We start from the raw sequence: 19,295 nt of genomic DNA, 5'->3' as shown, positions 1-19,295 counted from the left end.
ACATTGGGGCCACCAACATCCTGTCATGGAGGAGAGAAGGATTTACAAGGCCCTGACTCTACCTGAGAATTTATAGCCAATTAATGGCTGCTAGAGGAAGAATAGATATCTTCTTCTATGGTGTAACCACTGGTAAGATGCCCATGTTCCTATAAGCAGCCCTAATGAAACTCAGTCATTGCAAAAAAGAAAAGGGAGATTATTTGAGAAAGGAATTATCAATGGTGCAAACAAGAGGAGAACAAGAGAAGACAATGGGGCTGAGTATAATCAAAACATATCATGTACAAGCATTAAAGTGTCCTCATAAGTACCCAGGAGGCAGAGGTAGACAGACCTCTGTGAGTTTGAGGGCAGTCCAGTCTACAAAGCAAATTCAGGACAGCCAGGTCTGTTACACAGACAAAACCTGTCTTGAAAAACAAAAATAAAATGTCCTCATAAAACCCAGTATATTGATATATTTTAATATCTACTAATAAAAGACCCAAAAAAAGACTTGTGATAAAACTAAATAAATGGGAAGATGATCCATGTTTCAGGGCAGGAAGACAATATTGACAAGATATTAGTTCTCCTAATTTGATCTATAGATTCAGTGCAGTATCAATCAAACTATCAGAATGTTATTTTGTGGATATCACCATACTAATTCTGTAATTTCTACAGAGGTCAGCACTATTAGAGAAAAATCCTCCTGTTCTGTACACAATAGGAACAGTGTTCTAAGGACAAAACCCTAATCTCAAAGGCTCCAACTTGTGAAAATACAAACTTATTTGAAAGAAGAGAGCCTGAACTAAATGTTGTTGAGAGAGTGTGTTCATTTCCTTATTCCTCTAAAACAACTGCCTAGGAGAATGTTTCCCAAGGGTTAGCACACAGAAGCTGATAGAGTTGTGATCCACGGAGGACAAGATACATCTCCATCTGGCAGAACTTGACAGCATTATCCAAGTGGTACTGATTTTGTAAGCCTAAATGATTCAAAATTGAAGGGTTACAGTTCCAGACAGTGCTGAGGCCAGACAGTGTGTGACAGAGTCAAGAGTTCTTGCAAAGAGGTCTTGAGAAGCCATTACATGATGCTCTAGGAGAGATCCCTAAGTTGTGATGGAGACCCCAGGATCTCAATTTGATGAGAATTAGAATCATCTGCGAGACACAACACTGGCTATGCTTTTGGGATATTATTTTGATTTGGTTAAATAAGTTGAGAAGACCTGTCTACTGTGGGTGGCCCTATTCCCTTGGCTAGGATCCTTGACTGTATAAGCAAAGAAAGGGAGCTGAGCAATAGCAAGCTTTCATCTTAGCTGGTTTCTCATTGTAGGTATGATGTGACCAAATGTTTCAAGCTTTTACCACCTTGACCTCCTTACCAAGAGTAACTGAGAGTAACTGGAATTGTGAGATAAAATAAACTCCCTTTCCCCTTAAGGTACTTTTATAGGAACACTTTATCACATCAACAGAAAAAGAAATTAAAACATAAACTTTATTAAAGTAGTTATTAATAAAATTAGTTATTTAAAGTAGTTCTTCATAGCTATATTTGGTGCCACAAATTACCTAATGCATACAAGTTACTTAAAGAAATAGAACAAAAGAAAGAAAGGTAAAAGCAAGCCTACTATCTATCAAATTGGCACAGTAAATTTTTATATGCTATTTCTATTTCCCAAAGAATGTATGTCTCTGATAGTAAGTTGAAGAAATAGTATTTTGAATGGACTGAAAAAAACATCCATTATATTTACAAGAATCATATCTAACACTTATGAATTTATATTTTGCTAACTTTCACAAAAACTCAATTGTTTTCTAGTAATATTCCATAATACCCTATAAGACCAGTGATCTTAGACTATAGGTTTTATTTTTGCTTAATATGTCAATTATACCTTCTTTAAACTGTGAATTTCAGATTCTTGTTTTTCATTTAAGGAGGAGAGTCTTTTGTTTAACTGTATTGCTTCTTGTACTGTAAAATAAAAATATTAGAGATGGTGTATGTAAGTTGAACATTTCAAAGACAGTATCACTAATATAGACACGAACAGATGCAATGTAGAATTATAACTTAAATATTTATTATTTAATTAAAATATCCATTAAATTGCCATTTACTATTACTAGTATCAGATAAGTTCAATTAACTACTAATAAGGAATTCCACTTAAATATTCCTCATTAAACATAAAAGCTTAGATAAGATAGCACCTACCATTTTGTTCTAACTTTACATGATTCTCTCTCACCAATCCAAACTGATTTGTTATTGTGACATAGTATTTTTCAATTTCATTAAGTTTCTTGTGATAATCTTCTTTAGCTAGATGGTGTAAATGAGCCTTTTGTTCCTATTTTGAAAAGTAATTTTAAAGTTATACATATAAAATAAGCGTACACATACATGTATAACAACTTCTGATAGCTCTCCTCTGAGTTCCATGTGCATGTCATGGTACATGTGTTATAAAGATACGGTCATAAAAAAAATTTAAAACAGAATGACAAGAAGCCAGACAGATGAGTCGCAGGTAAAGGCACTTACCACCATCCTGATGAACTGCTGCAATCTCCAGAACTCACATGGTGGAAAGAAAGGATCAACTCTCAAAAGTTTTCCTCTGATCTCTGAATAAGCACATGCTCCACCCTACCCCATCCCCCACACATGAAATAAGAATGTAATTTAAAAAATGGAATCACATGGACCAAGAACAATACTTTGCAGTGACAGGAAGAAATGTAGAAATATACTAAAATAAATACATACATACATACATACATACATACATACATACATACGTAAATAAAAAAGAAAAAAGAAAAAATGTACTAAAAAGTGGAGACATAATTGGTAAAAGTTGTATCCTACTCAGAAGGGCTAAATCTACAAATTTATATAAATTTCTATCTACTTAGGAGGTTACTATTATCAATTACTAAACAATAGAAAACAATGAACTATATTTAAATATCATTAATTCCTCACTTAAGAGATTTACACTAATTCTTAGCAGATAATATAAAAATTTTAATAACAATTTCACTGGATTCTAATAGAATGTTTTCAAGTCAAGGAAATTTTCCCTGAAATCCACAATTACGTAACCTTTAAGAGAACACTCTCTATTGCATATTAATTTATGATCCTACAACAGTCTTCTTAACCTTTCAGGTAAAAAGTAGTAAGTAGGTGCTCAACATCTACAAAAGTGAATCATTTCATTGGTGAAATACACTGTTTGGAGATTGCCTTCACAAGCACTCCCTATTCATAAAGCTCCATATATGTTAAACTGTAATATACTTATTCCCAAAATCCTTTGTTCGAAGCCAAAGTAGAATCCAAGGAAAATGAAGTTCATTGATTTGCATGATATAATTCTGCCTTTTAGATACTGCAGCTTATTCAATGGTCATGATAAATAAATACTATTAAAATTTCTAATCCCATAGGTGCCTATAGCTAGCTCTCTGGGCCATTAATGGCCATTTAAACCTGTGGACATGAGGCATGCACAGGCACAAATATATACAGGCTAACAATATAAACTAAAACATCTCATTCTGAAAGAAAATACACTGTCACCCTGAAGTACATCAAAACTTTGTTTTAATTTGACAAAGACATCTTCCCTCTAAGTCTTGCCTTAAAGGAGAATAATATACAAAAAGAGAAACTAAACATGGCTTAAAGGTCATTGACACAGTTTTATTCCATTAAGCAGACAGTAGTTTCAGTCATGACAGTTATCTATAACTTTAATTATGCACATTATCAGTTACTTGGAACCCACTGGATAGGATTTTCTGCAGTGACCAACTTGTACTGACTAATTTCATGTTTCAAATTTGTTCTTCGCCAGGCAGTGGTGGCACACACCTTTAATCCCAGAACTTGGGAGGCAGAGGCAGGCGGATTTCTGAGATCGAGGCCAGCCTGGTCTACGGAGTTCAAGGACAGCCAGGGCTACACAGAGAAACCCTGTCTCGAAAAAAAAAAAAAATTGTTCTTCAATCAAAGTATCTTGCTGCATTCTTATTAGTAATGACCATGATTTTTCCAAGGTGGAAATATATGAAAGGTATTTTGATTTGTGATGCGTTGATTTCTGTAGGGACAAATCTCTATCTTTACAATCCACCTTTACAAGGAAGTTAATTTCTTGAACTCCTGTAGACTCGCATTTACTAGGAATTAAGTGCTCACCTCTAGGGAGTCATGGACATCTTTAAACTTTCTCAATACTATTTTACAATTATTTGTTTTAGGACACTGTTGTTGTACAAGTCCTGTCTGGACACTACGGGGATGTCTGTCTTGTCTCCTGGCTCACCCATAACGAGAATAGAAGACAGTGTATTGCTCTCATAAAAGAAGAGTAAGTTTGAATTTTAAAAAGTCATATGACTTAAGAATAATAGAATAATAAATTAAGAATCATAAGATAAATGTATATAAGAATGTTTGGAAAATAGAAAACTTTTAGCTTTAACAAAAAAATATTGCTCCTAAATGGGCATAAAATATTAAAAATACTCAACATATAAAATAATTTTAATAACAAGTGATACAATGCTTTCAATTTTCAGGAAAAATATGACCTATCACTCTCACTAACAAAGAACTTGGAGATATTTTCATGTTTTTTTTTAAGATTATGAGTATCTGTTTAATGAAATTTTAAACTGGAATAAAATAAAATACATTTTATATGGCCTTGAACCTTCACTTGTAGCCTTATCTCCCAGGTCGAAGGGCACTTTATTCAATTTCTCTATATTTTGTGTAAAACCACTGTAGCGTTGAAGATGACTTTCAGCACAAATGTCATGGTACTTACAGCTAAGCTAGAATCTAGTTTTTCAGCTTCTTAATTAAAATCAGTTTAAAATTGTCTGACAATATTATCTTTATTCTCTCCAGTTGAATAGCAACAGAGTCGTCACATCTTTTATTCAATCAAGCCTAACAATCTTTCTAAGAGCTCTTTCATTTTTAACACCTCAAAACATTTTCAAGAAGCAAAATATTTAATGTGGTGTTTAATGTTATAGCAGCTATCTTCATTTATTATGTATGTGATAACAAAGTATACTCAAAAATTAATTTTACTTGCTTTACAGTCTATTCCAAAGAATGAAGACTAGAATAGCATAAGCCCATCCAAGAAGCCTTCTGAAGATTTATGTAGATACAGTGACCATGCTGTTCAAATAAACACACACACACACACACACACACACACACACACACACATACACTCTTCTTGCTGAATCAAATACAGCTACAAGGGAGAATATTAAAATAAGTATTCCATAAAATGTTATTCTGAAAAATAGATACTAATTTTTAAGTGCACAGAAATAAAAATAACAGCAATACTTAACAAGTACCATATGCTAAATGTAGATTACAAGGGGTGAACGCTGCCACATACTTTATTTTATAATATATAAGCACTAAGAAATCTGCAAATAAATTTATAAAATTTATCTAAGCTATAGTGTCTTTGAAACTGTGGCATCACTTTGAACTGTAACACTATCTAGTAGCAACTACTCTGTTTTTTAACTAAAAGTATCAAACTACATTACAGTATTATGATCTATATTGTATACTGTTCCAAGTTGTAAAAATGTGTAATTTGCTTACCATTTCACTCACTTTCTTCTGTAAAGAATATTGAGAAACCTTGAAAAATGGAGAAATTTTTGTATTAAAATTCTTTACTATAAATTTCTTTTGACATAAAAACTGCATGCTACCAATTGTGGTCTTTATGTTTTATTACAGTATTTAGTGATTTTTTTTCAATTTTTAATAGAAACTTTATTTTTTAAAACATTAATACATTTAAGCCAGTATGGTGTCTTGTGCCTATAATCACAGCACTTGGAAGTAAGACCAAAACCAGCCTAAGTTACACAGCTGAGAGTCTGTCTCAAAAAATATATTCATTGCCTTTGTTAACATATATTTACAGGACTACTATCACTGCATATGTTCCTGGGATACAGCATAAATGAAACAGATCCCTGTCTGTAAGAGTGTATTTTCTGATACAGCAGTAGTAGACAGAGAGTAAGAATAAGTACTATACTATGTTAAAGAATGATAACTTCTTTTTTAAAATGTGATAAACAGAGTCTGGTAGTGTTTGACATTTCACATTATCTGTTCACTGGAAGAAATACAAAAGAACAAATAAACACGGGAATAAAAATGATTTGAATAAAAAAAAAATCATGATCCTCAATGAGTCCTGAATACTCTAGTACTTCCAGAGCTTCGGTGAATTTGATATGATATAATAGCAATCTGTGTCCTATTCTATGGGGCTCTTATAGCTTGTCATGGCTATATAAAACATTGCATTCCAACATTTAACTTCAGTAGAATTTACCTAATCCCTCTCATGTTTATAGGTTTACCTAGTTTTCAGCTTTTTAGCATTCTGAATTATTCTGGAATATGCTTATATTTGAATTTTGTAGTTAATCATTTTGGTAGAATAAATTTCAAAAAGCATAATTCCTAAAGTTTGTTCTTTTAAAAAAATTACAAAGCTACTTTAATACTTTGGACTCAGAAGGGGCCAGCCCCTCACTCCCAGGAATGCTCACAGACAGAGAAGCTACTTGAAGGGGAGGAGCACGAAAGGGAGCCACTACAGACTCAGGGCAAAGAGACATTATCACTGCTGGGTCCTGAGAGCACTACAGGATGACACTGGTAGATGGTGTGTCTAGTGCCTGACACACAGGCAAAGGGCACAGAGTGACTGGGGTTTCATGTCTTTTTCATTTGCCCTTTTCTGCTTCTGCTGCGTGATCTCTAAATCCCTAGGGCTAGAGATGATGTGCACACTGTTTCTCTGTTTTCAGCAGCAGCAGAAGCCCTACATTTCTGAGCTTTCCCTTAACCAAATGTCACTCTGCTTTTTCATATTTTTCTGGCAGGCCAGCTCACACTGGATACATTTTTGTCTTTTAAAAAAAAAATGCCTCTCAGTCCTCCAGAATAGCTGACCAAGTTAAACTCTAACCAGCCATGTGTGAATTCTCATCTTCTTCAATATACTTAACATTTGTTAAACTTTAAGAAAAATAAAATAACTGCTTCACATTGTCTATGAAACAAATGCCTTAGCCAGCTGCCATGACCTCAACAGAATAGGTTAAGTGTAAGTCATTTCTTCATTATATATTGAATGCTTGCCCCTGTAAGGAAAGTGCATTGATGTGGGTATTAGTGTAACAACAGTGGACCCAGGAAAAGCATGCCCACTTTTACTGTGAGGAAGAAACCATTAAGTAACGTGCATAAGTTAAAATACATGACCTTTTATATATTGATAAGTGCTAAAGAAAAATAATCAGGAAAAGCGATTTCATTGCATGGTCAGGAAAGACTTTCCTGAAACAGCAACTTTTGATTAAAGGCTTGAAATAGAAGAAAGAATATTTCAACAAGTTCAAAGTACTTAACATGGTCGATAACCTTTTTTTGTTTCTCTGTTTCAAAGAGCTAGAAAGCTCATGTGAAAAGAAGGAAGTAGAAGGGAAAAACAGACAAAAATAACTTCAGGGATGGCAGAATGAAAATCACTGTGGGCCCTATAGTTTGTGGTAGGGGTTATATTTTTGCAAATTCATGAGGAGCTTTAAGCAAATAGGCTGACTGTTGTTGTAAAGGATTTCTCTAATTTAAGTTAGCACAAGGAGTGAACAAACATGATGCTGGGAATGTATGTTATTGAACCAGCCAGTCATTCTGTAATGACATGATGCTGTCATCTGCAAAGTTCATGCTTGAGAACTGTGTAAATTATACAAAAAAGCATAATGTCTAAAATTATTTATATACATGTATAAAACTATCAGGGAGTAAAAAGTAAAAATTTTAAAGTTCTCATAAAAAGATAATATGTATATTTAGCAAACATAAATGTCTCTGTTTCTGAATAACATTAAAACCCAAACTAAGTATAAATAAAATAAATAATATGTAAATAAAATATGGCATATGTAAGACTGCAAATTACCCCTATATTCATAAAGCAGTAGTATACACACACACACACACACACTCACACACACTCCAAGGATAAGTACAAAGGGGAACATTTATACACTATTTGTATGAATGTGAACTAGTCCAGATCTAATCCTGATACTATGGAAATCAGTATCTACCATATGACTCCACTACATAGCTCCTGGGTATGTACCCTGGAAGACCCACATAAGCATATCACAGAAATACTTGCACATCAATGTTTACTGCAGCAATCCCATCTTCACTAAGTTATGGAATGAAGCCAGGTGTCCACCAACAGAGAACTAGATATAGAAAATATGGCATATATTAAAAGTGGAGATTTTCATCATAAAAAAATTAAATTATGTGTTTGCAGGAAAAATGACACAACTGGAGATGATTGTATTAAGTAAACTAGATCAGTCTCAGCAAGACAAATATCATAGGTTTCCTTTCATTTGTGGTTCATAGGTTTTATATACACACATGAAATCATGTGTATAAATGACATGAAAGGTGTGAAACTAGGGCAACATGAACAACTAACAGGAAGCAAAGAGAACTAAGAGAGCAGAAAGAGGCATGGGGGATAGGCTAGGACATCATATACTATGTGAAAAATATCCTGATGTAGGCCAGTACATTGTGCAATGAGCTATTCCTTTTTCTTTTCTTTTCTTTTTTTTGTGTTTTTTTGAGACAGGGTTTCACTTTATAGCTCCAGCTGTCCTGGAACAACTCACTCTGTAGACCAGGCTGGCCTTGAACTCAGAAATCCACCTGCCTCTGCCTCCCAAGTGCTAGGATTAAAGGCATGCGCCACCACTGCCCAACAACAATGAACTATTCTTAATTGCAAAAAACATTCAGAATGCCAACACAAGGAAGCTTGTTTTTTGACTATATTTCTATTTTAAAATAAAAACTGAAACCCTAAACTTGTAGCATTAAGCATATAAAGTCCCAGTACACACTCCATGAATATATACACAACCAGGGGATTATCGCTAACATTTTGAGATCCAGAAAAAAAAAAAGAAGTACCATAAATGAATTCTGTAGAAAGAGTTATATAATATAATATCACCAGAAAATGTACTTCCTGTGAAGAAGAGCTAGCAAGTTAAAATTTATGAACCACATCAAAACAAGGACCTCCAAGGGGAAAACTCAGCAGGCAGACACTGCAAACAGGAAGACTTAACCTCCAATAATTAGAGATAAGAGATAAAAATCTCAAAGGTATAAAATTATTTTTATACGATTAAAGGCATAAAAGATAGAGTAAAAAGCATGAAAAAAGTATAAGATGCTATAAAAAAGGCAGATTTGAAAGTGCACCAAATTGAACTTCCATAAAACAGAGATGCAGTTATAAAATGAAAAACTTAATGGATAAGTTATATGACAAATAAAACATAGTTGAAAAATTAGTGAGCTAGAAGATAAATGTAAAGAAACTGCATAAAATGAAGCAAACCCACAGAGAGCAAGAGAGTGAGGGCACAAAGATATGTGCGGTAGACCAAGAAGATTCAAAATGTATCCTCTAAGAAAATAGAAAGGAGAAAAGAGGGAGATTATTGGGGAAGGTAAAAGGTGAAGTCATGACAGCTTAATTTTTTTTAAATCAAAAATATTAATCTCACATCTCAAAAATAAATACTTTGAATTATATAAAATTGGGAAGATGGTAAATATTTTGGTAATAAAAATTACTATAATTCCACTCAGACAGCTGTAGGTCTCTTCCTCAAGATTTTAAAATATATAATATTCATTTTCATAGCATAATTCAGAGAAAAATACAAATATCCCATAGACTGTGCTCTCACACGAGCAACCTCCCAGCTATTAACATCTCTTTCTCTCCTTCCCTCCTCTCCTCCTCCTCCCCTCCCACACACAAATTATGTACCTGTTACAATTACTGAACCTACAGTGACATATTACCCCTCAAAGTCCACAGTTTATAACAGGGTTCACTCTTGAACATTCTATGGGTCTGGACAAATAGCACCACAAAGAGTATTTCCACTAATTTAAAAAGTATCCCATGCTCTGTTTTCTCCTCAGATTAAGAAAAAAGAATATTTAATTTTTAAAAAACAGTCAAATTGCCTCCACAGCAATAAACATTCCTGTTGCTACCCGTCCCTGACAGCACTTGCTGCTGTCTGTTGTTCTGGATCTTGGTTATTCCGATTGAAGTACAGTGTTCTTTCTGATACTTTACTTTGGAGTTCCTTCATGGCTATGATGTGGACCATCTTCTCATGTGTGTACATGCCACCTGTCTGTGTATCTTTGGTAAGGTTTTTATTAAGATCTGTGATGTATTTTTTATTTGGGTTGCTTGCTTTTCTCTTACTGGGTTTTAATATATCTACCTCTGTATGTGATGGAAGCCATCTGTATCAGGAGTGACTTCTGTAAGTATTTTCTTCCTGACTGTGGCTTGTCTTTCACTATGTTGATATATTGAATGTCCCACACTGCTCTAGTGTTCACTAATGAGGATGTTTTCCACCTTCAATCTGGGACCTTTTGTGCTACATGTCCTCTGTCCTCCTGATGAAAATGTTATTCAAAGGGCTAAGACTTATTTATGAATCAATACATACACATATTCACAACTCCAAGAATTCTGTTATCTTTCATCAATGTGACTGGGTGAGGCATAAGACCATTAAGTTTCAATAGTAGAAAAAGAACTTATTAAATATGCCTTCAGATCTGCCAGAAACACTAGTGTCTTATTGTCTATAAAAAGAGTAAGTTTAAACTCAGTGAGAAAATAGTGAAATAGAGCTATGAAAGTCACCTATCTCCTTAGCTGCAATCCAGTTTTATCACAGGCTACCCATCTCCTGTTCATGCTCCTAGAGAGTCAATGAAGCCAACTCCTCTTCTCATTTACTCCTACTACAGAGTAATAATGGACACACTTTTCTATCCAACAAAAATGATCTTGTTTGGGAAATACGAATACAGTTCAACTCCCTCATCTTACTTAAAGGAAACTGAAGTTCAAGAAGTATTATAAAAGAAACAATTAATCCACAGAATCATCAGCAAAATTATGTAGCCCTTTGGACATAATGTTTTGATAAGGAAAGTCTGATTTGTTAAGTAGATCCTCTCGTTTAAATCAACTAAGTACCATGCTTATACAGAAATGGAACACATTCAAATAAATAATCTATTATAATAAAAAAAAATTCTTTCTTTCTCTTTTTTTAGTGGTTGGTTTTCTGTTTCAGCTTGTTTGGGAATTCAGTGGTTAGAACCCCCTGGCTATGAGCTCCACAATAAAAGGCACTATCTGACTTTTTGGTGCCCAGTTCCACTTATGAAAGGATAGAGGAATGAAACTAAGTAACAGAATGTAAAGGAACAGGGGAGTTGCTCTGTGTTAAAAGGTCTTTGCAGCGTGGGTGTGTGTCAAATCCTTACCTGATTAGGAGCCTTACCCAAGTTTCTTCAAGTTGGGGTCGGGAGGTGGGCCCCACAGGGACCCTGCTCTGCTCTACTCTGTCCATGTGTCAAGTTTCATAGATCAGGTACTGTGTAGTATGTCACCTGTACTATGTCACCATCAAGACAAAACATGTCCTTAGACTTACCTATTCAAGGGTCAGTCATATGAAGGAATTTCTTTTGTTTTGAAAATATTCTATATTATTCAGATAGTTAGGTGGTATATATATGAAAACAACTAAAACAATCTAAAAAGAATAAATTGCTTACATCAAAATTGACAAACTCCTTGTTGGAAATATTTTAATAGGAAAATGTGGTACTTTTTTCAACACATACCAAAAAAAAAAGTAAATTAAAAATGTAAGTTAGGACCACTAATTAGAAAGAATATTTTTAAAATAGCTACAGTATTCATGGTTTCTACTTTCTAAGTTACATGAACATTTTTTTTACAAATAATCAGGAAAAAATTCCCCTATTGAGATTTATTTTTAAATTTGGAGTTTTACTGTATAGCACAGGCTGCCCTGTATACCAATCTCCCAAGTGCTGCAATTACAGCACATGACATCATATCCAACTAACTGGGATCATTTTAAACTGAGTGTCTGCAGTATGATAAGAACCACGAAGCTAACAGCAATATAAATTTTAAGTAGAAACTGGACCTTTTATTCCATCAACCTGAAAGATAATGACGGGTGTCAGCATCAACATCTTGCCACACAATTACTTCGTACTGACAAGTTTAAAGGCATTCAGCAGTGTTCCATAACTATAATTGTCCTCTGTTGTGGTAATTATTTAAAACTGGCCTCTGGTTCATCCGACTATCTAAGCTGCAGTGGCTCTGCCTAGCCCAGCCACCATGTTTCTCAGCCTGAGGCCATGTGCTCGCTGCAGCTAGAACCGGCCTGCCAGAAACACCAGCCCTGCCACCCACTAGATGACAGCGTGAGAGATGGCTCTGCCAATCTTCCACGATGTCTCCGCAAGGCAGGGCATTTCCCAGACCATTCCGCCATCCATGCGGGCCCAGTAAGAGAATGAGATTAATCAAAGGCTTTATATATTAGATAATGATTAATAACAAGATGTCCATACAAAGAGAGTTGTATCTCAATTAGCTAACCTAATTATAAGTTTATAAGTTGTTCCCCACGAGTGCTCTCCATACCTGTGTGGTTCTCAATCCTCCTACATCTCTGCCCTCTCCAGCTCCTCCTCTTCCTTTTCCTCCTTTCCTCCTTACTCCTCCTCGTCCTCTCCTAACTCCTCCACCTTAGCTCCTCCTACAATCCTCCATTCTTTGTTTGTAGGTAAATTGTAAATATAAATTAGGGACACTACATAGGCCCCTGTGAGCCCCATTTCCTGACCCCAAACATTACAATCAATATACTATTGAACACAGTGTCTCCTTCTCCACAGCCCAGTGTGCTACCAAACAGAATATACTAGAATTAGGACTTAACACCGTCTCCTTTGACACTACATCAGTTTCTCAAATCATTCTAAATTTTAATTCACATTTTTGGTTGTCTATTTGTTTGTTTAAAACTGGGTTTCTCTGTGTAACAGAGCCCTGGCTGTCCTAGACTCACTTTGTAAATAGACTGGCCTGGAACTCACAGAGATCTGCCTGCCTCTCAATTCCCAAGTGCTGAGATTAGAGTTGTGCTGTACCATGCCAGCTGAATTCACTTTATTGTTTTTTTTTTTTTAACAATCATTTGTTTCCCTAGAGATTCACTGGCTTTTTACTGTTGTGGTTCAAAGAAAAATTCCTTACCACAGCGGTTTTCAACTTGTGGGTTGCAATCCCTTTGGAGGTCAAATGACCTTTTCACAACGGTTGCATAAGATCATCAGGAAGCACAGATATTTATATTACAATTCATAACAATAGCAAAATTACAGTTATTAAGTAGCAATGAAATTAATTTTCGGGTTTCGGGTCACCACAACATGAGGAACTATATTAAGGGGTCACGACATTAAGAAGGTTTAGAACCACTGCCTTACTATACTATAACTATCTTCCAGTCTCTCATTTATTCTTTCTGAGACATGGAACACATTCTCTTCTTTTTCTTAAAAATATGTCTTAAAGTTCACCAACATTTTATATTTAATTTTTCTATACTTTGTTATCTCAAAGTAACAAAAGAAGTCCAAAATTACCTAGTACCTTGAAAAGACTCTGAATAGCACTAATGCAACTGTGAAACAATTTGGAAAATACCAAATATGATAACTATCTCATGCTGTGCTATAAAGATAAAGTCACAATATTAAGATCTAATATAAAATTGAGTATATAGATGGAATAAAGCATGAGTGAGTGGTAATTTAGAGTGGCAATGCCCTTCCCCTATGCCCTAGACCTATGTCCTAGGTCTAGGGACATGTTTTGCCTTGATGGTGACATAGTACAGTGACATACTTAAATTCTCAAAGCCATAAAAATATAAACTTAGTCATGCCAAGAATTAGACAAAAGGACAAATTAAAACCCAAATCAAGGCAGGCAAGGTGATGCATGTTGTTAATTTCAGTCCTCTGGAGGAAGAAGAAGGTAGGTATCTGTGAGTCTGAGATTAGCCTGGTCTACATAGTGAGGTGATAGACAGACAGACATCAAAGAAAACTACTTGAAGCTCTTACCACACGTAAGAGGTTTCGTTTAGTGAAATATACAGAACTTGTGTAGCTGAACTGACTAACATAAAAGCACTCCCTAACATCTATGTTTTTACCCACAGATAGCCCCTTAAGTTACAAAGCACATTTCAGAAGATGAGGCAGAAGGTAAGAGATGGAGGATTGGGAGAGAAGCTGTGAGATCCCATCTTGCAGGAAGGCCGCTGTCAAAGCAACTACAAACTCAGCAGCTGTGCATACTGGCACTAGATCCACAGGCTCTCCTAACAATCAGTGATGGGACAGGGAAGAACTCCAGGGCCCATCCATATACTGTTAATCTGTTGACATCTGACAGATTGTATGAGAGGAAGGGACTGATACCCAAGTGAATATCCATTATATTCACCTGGCTCACCAGGCTCTGATAGTCAGTTCAAAACTCAGATTGACAGTAAATTCTGTGGGACAGTAAACAGAAGCACAACTAGAAATAGGAAAAGAGATTTATTAGAGGGTGTTGGTTAGGGTAGGAGGGACATAGGAGAGGGTAGGAGAGAACAGGACCAGAATATATAGGCACATATATGAAACCATGAAAGAACACAATTTACTAATTGAAAAGAAGAATGAACTCAAAGAAATGGATAGCTAAAAATTCCAGTGATAACAAAGAAATACAGGCAAGAAAAAAGTAGCTCGCAGGAAAAACAAAGTCTTATTTTGTATGTGGTTTTTCGAGACAGGGTTTCTCTATGTAGCCCTGGCTGTCCTTGAACTCACTCTGTAGACCAGGCTGGCCCAGAACTCAGAAATCCACCTGCCTCTGCCTCCCAAGTGCCAGGATTAAAGGCATGAACCACCACTGCCCGGCAAAAACAAAGTCTTAAAAATACTTAGTTTAGCTTCCGGTCTGGGCCTGACCATAGAGCAGGTCACAGGCGGCAGCTCCGTACCCAACCCCAGAAAACCGAGAGAAAGAGGGACTACCAGGAGCTTTAACTCAGGCAGCATCCCAGGTAAGGAAAAAGCAGCACTTGCCCCAAACAGGGAGCAACTGGAACCCACTGGGACCCAGGAATTCGCTCCTGGCCCGGAGCACGGACTCCATCCAGTCTGGGCCCGAGCACTCGCAGATCCCGGGAGGCAGCTCTGGACCCAATCTCACAGAATCCAGAGGAAGCGGGGCTCTCAGGACCTCTATGCCAAGCAGTATCTTAGGCTAGGAGGTGGTAATACTTGCCCCCAAACAGGGAGCAACCGGGACCCACTGGGACCCAGGAATTCACTCCTGGCCCGGAGCGCGGGTTCCTTCCAGTCTGAGCCCGAGCAGATCCCAGGAGTCAGCTCTGCACTCAATCTCACAGAACCTAGAGGAAGCGGGGATCCCAGAAGCTCTAACTCAAGCAGTATCTTAGGCTAGGAGGTGGCAATACTTGCCCCCAATCAGGGAGCAACTGGGACCCAGGAATCCACTCCTGACCCGGAGCCCGGGCCCCTTCCGGTTTCCACCTGGGCACAGAGCACATCTTGGGCCTCAGCTCTAACCCCAGCACCAAAACCCATCCCAAACAGTTCTGACACAACCTAGATAATAGGAAAGACAGACCCCAGTCAGAGACAGCACAGATAGCACAAAGGTGATCCAGATGGCAAAAGGCAAGTGCAAGAACACAAGCACCAGCAACCCAAGGTACTTGCCATCATCAGAACCTAGTTCTCCCACATTAGAAAGTCCTGTACTCCCCATATCACCAGGAAAACAAGAACCAGATCTAAAATCACTTCTAATGATGATGCTAGAGGACTATAAGAAGGAAATAAATAACACTATCAAAAAACTTGAGGAAAACACAGGAAAACAGGATGAAGTCCTTAAAGAAACACAAAAATCCTTTAAAGAATTACAAGAAAACACAAACAAACAGATGAAGGAATTGAACAAAACCATCCAGGACATAAAAATTGAAGTAGAAACAATAAAGAAATCACAAAGGGAGACTACCCTGGAGATAGAAAACCTAAGAAAGAAATCAGGAATCATAGACACAAGCATCACCAACAGAATACAAGAGATAGAAGAAAGAATCTCAGGTGCAGAAGATACCTTAGAAAATATTGACACAACTGTCAAAGAAAACGCAAAATGCAAAAAGTTCTTAACACAAAATATCCAGGAAATCCAGGACGTAATGAGAAGACCAAACCTAAGGATAATAGGTATAGATGAGAGTGAAGATTCCCAACTTAAAGGGCCAGTAAATATCTTCAACAAAATTATTGAGGAAAACTTCCCTAACCTAAGGAATGAGATGCCCAGAATCACACAAGAAGCCTACAGAACACCAAACAGACTAGATCAAAAAAGAAATACCTCCCGTCACATAATAATCAAGACACAAAATGCACAAAACAAAGAAAGAATTTTAAAAGCAGTAAGGGAAAAAGGCCAAGTAACATATAAAGGCAAACCTATCAGAATTACACCTGACTTCTCACCAGATAATATAAAAGCCAGAAGATCCTGGACAAATATCATACAGACCCTAAGAGAACATAAATGCTAGCCCAGGCTACTTTACCCAGCAAAACTCTCAATTACCATAGACGAAGAAACTAAGATATTCCATGACAAAACCGAATTTACACAGTATCTTCCCACAAATCCAGCTCTACAAAGGATAATAGCAGGAAAGCTCCAATACAAGGAGGGCAATCATACCCTAGAAAGAGCAAGAAAATAATCCTGTTCCATCAAACCCAAAAGAAGATAACCACACAAACGATGTCTCCACTATTAGCAAAAATGAGAGGAAGCAATAACACCCTCTCCTTAATATCTCTTAACATCAATGGACTCAATTCCCCAATAAAAAGGCAAAGGCTAACGGACTGGATACACAAACAGGACCCAGCTTTTTGCTGCTTACAGGAAACCCACTTCAGTGACAAAGACAGACACTACCTTAGAGTAAAAGGTTGGAATACAATTTTTCAAGCAAATGGCCCTAAGAAACAAGTGGGAGTAGCCATTCTAATATCGAATAAAATCAACTTTCAACTTAAAGCTATCAAAAAGGATAAGGAAGGGCATTTCACACTTGTCAAAGGAAAAGTCAACCAACATGAACTCTCAATTCTGAATATCTATGCGCCAAATACAAGAGCATCGAATTTCATAAAAGAAACCTTACTAAAGCTCAAAACACACATTGCACCTCACACAATAATAGTGGGAGACTTCAACACCCCACTCTCAGCAATGGCTAGATCATGGAAACAGAAACTAAATATAGATACAGTGAAACTAACAGAAGTTATGAACCAAATGGACTTAACAGATATCTATAGAACATTTCACCCTAAAGCAAAAGAATATACCTTTTTCTCAGCACCTCATGGTACCTTCTCCAAAATAGACCATATAATTGGGCACAAGACAGGCCTCAACAGATATTAAAAAATTGAAATAATTCCCTGCATCCTATCAGATCACCATGGTCTAAGGCTGGTCTTCAAAAATGACAAAGACAATGGAAAGCCCACATTCACATGGAAACTGAACAACACCCTTCTCCTTGATAATCAGGTAAAAGAAGAAATAAAGAAAGAAATTAAAAACTTTTTAGAATTTAATGGAAATGATGACACATCATACCAAAATCTATGGGATACAATGAAAGCAGTGCTAAGAGGAAAATTCATATCTCTAAGTGCCTACAAAAAGAAACTGGAGGGAGCATACACTAGCAGCTTGACAATGCACCTGAAAGACCTAGAACAAAAAGAAGCTAATACACCCAAGAGGAGTAGACAGCAGGAAATAATCAAACTCAGGGTTCAAATCAACCAAATAGAAACAAAAAGAACTATCCAAAGAATCAATAAAACCAGGAGCTGGTTCTTTGAGAAAATCCACAAGATAGATAAACCCTTAGCTAGACTAATCAGAGGGCAGAGAGACAGTATCCAAATTAATAAAATCAGAACTGAAAAGGGTGATATAACAACAGAAACTGAGGAAATTAAAAAAATCATCAGATCCTACTACAAAAGCCTATACTCAACAAAATTGGAAAATTTGGATGAAATGGACAATTTTCTAGACAAATACCAGTTACCAATGTTAAATCAGGACCAGATAAACCATCTAAACAGTCCCATAACCCCAAAAGAAATAGAAGCAGTCATTAAAAGTCTCCCTACAAAGAAAAGTCCGGGACCAGACGGTTTTAGTGCAGAATTCTATCAGACCTTCAAGGAAGACCTAATTCCAATTCTTTTCAAACTATTCCACAAAATAGAAACAGAAGGTACACTACCCAATTCATTCTATGAAGCCACAATTACGCTCATACCTAAACCACACAAAGACTCAACAAAGAAAGAGAACTTCAGGCCAATCTCCCTTATGAACATCGATGCAAAAATACTCAATAAAATTCTAGCAAACCGAATCCAAGAACACATCAAAACAATTATCCATCATGATCAAGTAGGCTTTATGCCAGGAATGCAGGGATGGTTCAATATTCGGAAATCCATCAATGTAATCCATTATATAAACAAACTCAAAGAAAAAAACCACATGATCATATCACTAGATGCTGAGAAAGCATTTGACAAAATTCAACATCCCTTCATGATAAAAGTCTTGGAAAGGTCAGGAATTCAAGGTCCATAACTAAACATAGTAAAAGCAATATACAGCAAACCAGTAGCCAGCATCAAACTAAATGGAGAGAAACTTGAAGCAATCCCACTAAAATCAGGGACTAGGCAAGGCTGCCCACTCTCCCCCTACTTATTTAATATAGTATTGGAAGTCCTAGCCAGAGCAATTAGGCAACACAAGGAGGTCAAAGTGATACAAATTGGAAAGGAAGAAGTCAAAATCTCACTATTTGCAGATGATATGATAGTATACTTAAGTGACCCCAAAACTTCCACCAGAGAACTCCTAAACCTGATAAACAACTTTAGCAAAGTGGCTGGATATAAAATTAACTCAAGCAAATCAGTAGCCTTCCTCTACTCAAAAGATAAACTGGCTGAGAAAGAAATTATGGAAATGACCCCTTCACAATAGTCACAGATAATATAAAATCCCTTG

At 36.4% G+C, this 19,295-nt stretch overlaps 1 protein-coding gene across 1 annotated transcript in view; it reads right to left on the bottom strand.

Annotated features, from left to right (window-relative positions):
* Ccdc73 (coiled-coil domain containing 73) overlaps positions 1-19,295 on the bottom strand; it is a 136,327-nt gene that overhangs the window by 61,594 nt on the left and 55,438 nt on the right. Inside the window, exons 7-9 of the mRNA XM_028766900.1 lie at positions 5,669-5,707; positions 2,228-2,363; positions 1,905-1,984 (exon numbers count right to left, since the gene is read on the bottom strand). Coding sequence (XP_028622733.1) covers positions 1,905-1,984; positions 2,228-2,363; positions 5,669-5,707 — 255 coding nt within the window. The remainder of the gene's footprint in view (positions 1-1,904; positions 1,985-2,227; positions 2,364-5,668; positions 5,708-19,295) is intronic.

The sequence above is a fragment of the Grammomys surdaster genome, unplaced genomic scaffold, assembly GCF_004785775.1.
Source record: "Grammomys surdaster isolate TR1022 unplaced genomic scaffold, NIH_TR_1.0 170, whole genome shotgun sequence".
NCBI lineage: Eukaryota > Metazoa > Chordata > Mammalia > Rodentia > Muridae > Grammomys > Grammomys surdaster.
Note: the sequence above shows the minus strand (reverse complement) of the source record. Positions and strands in the feature narration are given on the sequence as shown.